General features: G+C 38.2%; 1 protein-coding gene across 10 annotated transcripts in view; it reads left to right on the plus strand.

The window, feature by feature from the left end:
- The window catches only part of MYO6 (myosin VI), a 145,651-nt gene that overhangs the window by 56,310 nt on the left and 84,195 nt on the right, over positions 1 to 5,146 (plus strand). For all 10 annotated transcript variants that reach the window (XM_015569438.1, XM_015569440.1, XM_015569439.1 and 7 more), the window contains exon 2: positions 1,282 to 1,424. In XM_015569438.1, coding sequence (XP_015424924.1) covers positions 1,308 to 1,424 — 117 coding nt within the window. In that variant the 5' untranslated portion in view covers positions 1,282 to 1,307. The remainder of the gene's footprint in view (positions 1 to 1,281; positions 1,425 to 5,146) is intronic.

A 5,146-nucleotide genomic window follows, 5' to 3' on the forward strand; every position in this document is an offset into this window, starting at 1 on the left:
CAATGCCTGCCATGTTCCGCGTGCACCCCCTGGTCGTCAGTGCACGTCATAGTGACTGGTTGTTCGGTTGTTCCCGTTGTTCTGCTGTTCGGTCTATTTGCATATTAGGGAGATATATATATATATCCTGGACCCTTTCAGACTCTCTCAAAAGACAGAATTATAAATATTAGTTCTGAGATTGCCAAGTTGAGAATGCCAACTGTGAAAGAAGCTTTATAGGAACACTTGAAAATTTGATCAGAATTCACAATAGGCAAAAACTGGAAACAATCCAAATGTTCATCAACATAACTGTAGGTAAACAATTGTGGTATAGTCGTTCAGTGGGCTCGTCTGCACACCAACATGGTTAATATCAGAAACTTCTTTTGAATGAAAGAAGCAAAACACAAAAGCATATATCCGATTTCATTTACATAAAGATTAAGGACCCCCCCCCACACACACACACACACTAATCTATGATGATAGAAACCAAGCCAGTAGGTGTCTGTGGGGAGTAGGGATTGACCAGAAGGAAGCATGAGGTATGCTTCTGGGGTGATGGAAATGTTCTGTATACTGAGCGGTTGTTTGTTAAGTCGATATGTCCATTTGTCAAAACTCATCAATTTTTGTATACTTAGGATTTGTACATTATACTGTACATAAGTTCTACTTCAGTAAAAAAATAAGAAACCAACAGAAACAGTATGCTGAGTGGTTTGAAGATGTGTATAGGGGACACTTGGGTGAGGCATCTCTGTAGTCTCAGATTGTCAGGGAAAGTTTCCAGAGGAAGTAATCGCTCACATCTCTCAAATTTACCCCTGCAAGTCTAAACCAACTTATGGTTCAACACGTAGCCGACTTAGCACAATGGCATTTATTCCCTAGGATGACTGTTTAATTTTTTGTGCAATCAGAATTCTGTAGATGGTGAAAGGGAGTGCTTTTATAAATCACACTGGGACAACGGGTAAAACCTGAGGCCTCTGTTCTCGGTTTCTGTGCTGGTAGAAGTAGAGTACTCTATTGCAGTCACAACTGAAGGGAGGAGGTAGCCAAGCAGGTGGTTCCTGAGGGTAGAGCAGTCTCTGCTTGGTGCTTATCTGAAGGTGGATGGGGGAGGGGGAGGTGGTGCGTGCAGCAAGGTGGGAGGGGCTGTGGATTACCTGTGGAGGGGTAGATGCGTGTTTCTATGAATTGTAGTTTACATGTTAATTTTTAAAAAAGATACGGTATTTGTTTTTTATTTTCAAAGTTATTCACGTTGCTTTATTTGTTCCTTTGAAACAGGGCACAGTGGATAGCTCCCTTCAGAAATGGAGGACGGAAAGCCCGTTTGGGCGCCACACCCCACAGATGGATTTCAGATGGGCAACATTGTGGACATCGGCCCTGACAGCTTAACCATTGAACCCTTGAACCAAAAAGGCAAGGTGAGTTTCTCAGAGAGATTTCAAAATTTCATTTCTTTTAATCTAGGTGTCTCCCTTATCAATGAAGTAGATATGCCTAGCACAGTGTAACAGGGGAAATCAGTTTTCAGTTTTCTTAATTTTCTGGTGTGTTAATTTGATTAAATCAGAAGTACCCTTGGGAAAAATTGGTGCCTTAAGATAAAATCACGCAGAAATTCAGTGAGCCTTTCATTATTATTTTTTAAAGGGGAAAAAAGCATGATAAAATATAACATTCTTCTTTATACATATTACTAAAGTTGTTATATATGTGATATATGCAACATGTCACAAAGCAAAAATATGAAAAGTGAATGGCATTATATTATCAAATTTTGCTTATTGCTTTAGCTCCTAGACAATTCTTTTAGGCTTTCTATTAAATTTATTAACATGGGATTGGAGTAAATGTATTTCTAATAAGTAAAGATACTTAAATCTGAAACATAGCAATCTATTACTGTTTTTGTTCTAATGATAGTTTTTCAAAACAGTAAAGCATACTTTAATTTTGTAAACATGGTATCTATTTCCTTTTATGCTTTGACACAGAGCAGACAGTATTACAAAATGGGAGTTTGGGGGAAAGGTGACTTGGGTCTCTTTCAGTATTTTGGGGACTGTCAGGTCTCTTTTTGTGGGAGATCTTTACAATTTTCAGTTTAATATTCCTGTTAAAGGTCTTCTGACTACATTTTGTTGATGCCATTTCTGTTTACTTTTGCTCTGCGAATGTTCATGAATAATTTATATTCTGCTGATACATGGTTAACTAATGCCATATGACTGCCATCCTTCTGGGAACCTTAGGAAAACAAGGTGGATCCCTCATGAGTCTTTTCACAGAGAAAACTATTCTGTTACTGTAAACAACCTGGAACCTAAATGCATAATATATAATGTGGCACGATAGAGGCGGCCAGCTACAGATATCCTCAGGGAAGCAAAGACAAAGTGATGCCAAGTTTTCTCTCTTATTAGCAAGTACTTATTTGTACTTACAATGGAGTACATATTTAAGAAAATGAAAGAGTCAAAATAATCTCAATTTATTTTTATTTAAACTTGGAGGGGAGGAAAAATTTTCCTTTATTAATTTGGGCCTAAGAATTAAACTGACATAAGACAGATTTACAGTAGAAAAACATACAATTTTTATTAAATTTTCACATGCACAGGGCAGCCTTCACAAGAAGAACTGAAGAAGTGCCCAGAGTGGAAAGCTTTTATCACTTTTAGACAAAGAAAGAATTTGTGAAGATGTGATAAGACAAAGGGTTTTGGGTTAGGGGCAGTAAATTGAGGTTAGGGGCAGTAAAGTGCTTAGGCAGGTAAAGGATACTATGACAAGGTTTGTTTGTATAGATTTCTCTTGGCCTCTGTTCCCCTCCTTCTGGTATAGAGAGAGCACCTTCCACATGGGATTTTTATGTCCTATTTTCAGGAATAAAAAGGAGGGTCCGAGTGCCCATTTTGCACCTGCTATTTCTCAAGTTCCTTTAACTCAAAATAATTAATATGCTAAAGTAGCATATTTTGGGGTGACAGAAATTTAGTGAGCCTTTCATTGTCCTTCAAAGTCTTTTTTCATTTCTGTTTAACATACTCATAAGGATAGTAAATCAGAAGGCCAAAATGGAATGAAAAGTACACATGCTAGTTACGTATATTATGTTATTTTAGGTATATTCTGTTATATCCATAGGTGACAACAGTTCTGTTCAAGCATAGAAGAAATTTCATTTATGGTATCTATGTCTTTTCACATTTTAAATATTTTACATGCTTTCAACTGTGCCTTATAAGTATTAATCAGGTACACACATTGAACCAATAAAAACACTTAAAATGTAAATTGTAAAGCCATGAAAACTGTGGACCTGATAATTCTATAAACTTAAAGTTGAAGCTTCTTTTCACAAGCACTTTTTGAGGTATAACAAATTCTCCATAATTGCTTTTAATCTTAATTTCCCCCTACTTTCTGATTGGGGTCTTAATAAATTGTAAAGTATAATTATAACCATGTGGTTAAAAGAGCCACAAGAGAAGCAGTCTTTGCCTAGGTAATTCATGATGTGGAGATCATCCACTTTTAAATATTAAGGAATTAAGTACATAAAGTGATGGCCAAGTCTTGTAGTTAGTACTATTTGCTGATACAGTACAAGCATAGAAGAGGGAATGATTTAACTCTAGTGGGGAACATGTCTTTGATGATAGCAATGGCTTTTAAAGATTTAAAAAAAATCTATTTTTTAAATAGAAATACATTGCATTAGGTGTGTGTAGTGTGTGTGTATAAGAAATAGATTTTACATATCAGCAAATATGTGGATTCATAAATGAAACAGAGTTGGTCAAATGAAACGTGTGCATTCTGATATTTTCTAATGTTTTTTATTTTGTTAAAAATGCTGTCTTAAACGTCTAAATTGATTTTATGTTCCATATTTGCAGACTTCCCTTCAGGCGAGAGCCTAATGTAGATGGCATTTAAAGGTTGATGTTTTCGTTTCCCTGTCTACTTTGCTGGTCTTATCTTATGTTAACCAGCAGTTGCCCCCTCATACTCTTTTGCCATATACTTATTCTTGTGCATTTTTCCTCTTTCTTGTTCATCCTTCCCCTACACAGTATTGATCAAGCCGCCCCAGAAACTAGGCTTCGCTCGGTGCTTTATGTTGTTGTTGGCAGCGCGCTTTTTGCCTGGAATGCCACTCTCCGTAGCCCTTTGCTTAGCAAATAGTTATTTCCAAGACTCTGATTGAGGTCACCTTCTTTAGGAAAGCTTTCACAGATACCAGATCCCTCTCCTCTTCTCCTCCATGCACTGGAATTTACTGTTGATTACTCCTTCCTGGAGGAGTGGTATACATTCTTAACCTCCTGTAATACTTTATTGGAGATATTTGTGTACCTTTATTTCCCCCTCCCTGCTAGAGTGTAATCTTCTCAAGTGCAGGGACTATTGTATTCGTTTTGTCATTGGAGCTGATTCAGTCTGATGTGCGGTAGATGTTTATTGCTGGTGATCATTGTGTGCTTTGTTACGTGGTCTTCTCTAGGTAGGAGAAAAAGCCTTCTTCCTGGGAGAGAAAACAATTGCCTTATGCTAATTTTATCATTCTCATTGAGTCGGTGGTAAAGGGGAGAAGACGAGGTGGGGTGGCTGGTGATAATTCGGAGGATGAAGGAGGGCTATCTTTTAGGATGCATTACTGGCCTTTCAGCCCTTGTCTTAACCTCCCCATTTAGGAACTCTCTGTGCTCCACCTCTCCCCCATTTTCTGACCTCCTGGAGCTTCTTTTATTTCATGTGGCTCCTAACAGGATAGAACCAACTCCTAACAGGATAGGCCTTGCCCCATTGCCACATTCACAGTGGGCACATAGGACTATGACATTAGCCGTTTACTTTAGAATGCTTATTTCTGTAGAATCTACACTAATAAAAGAGAAAAATGGTAATTGGTGTACGATGCTACCCTTTTCATTGGCTAATCAGGGCTATATGCAAATTAACTGCCAACTAAGATTGGCAGTTAACTGCCAACAAGATGGCGGTTAATTTGCATATGTAGGCACAATGCAGGGAGGTGAAAGGGAAAGCAGAAAGAAGCCCCCTGCCACTGACAGTGACAGTGATCAGAAACCCAGGGGGTAACTAAGAGCCGGGGGGCGGGCAAAGGCGGCCCTGC

This window comes from Myotis davidii, unplaced genomic scaffold (assembly GCF_000327345.1).
Source record: "Myotis davidii unplaced genomic scaffold, ASM32734v1 scaffold104, whole genome shotgun sequence".
Lineage (NCBI taxonomy): Eukaryota > Metazoa > Chordata > Mammalia > Chiroptera > Vespertilionidae > Myotis > Myotis davidii.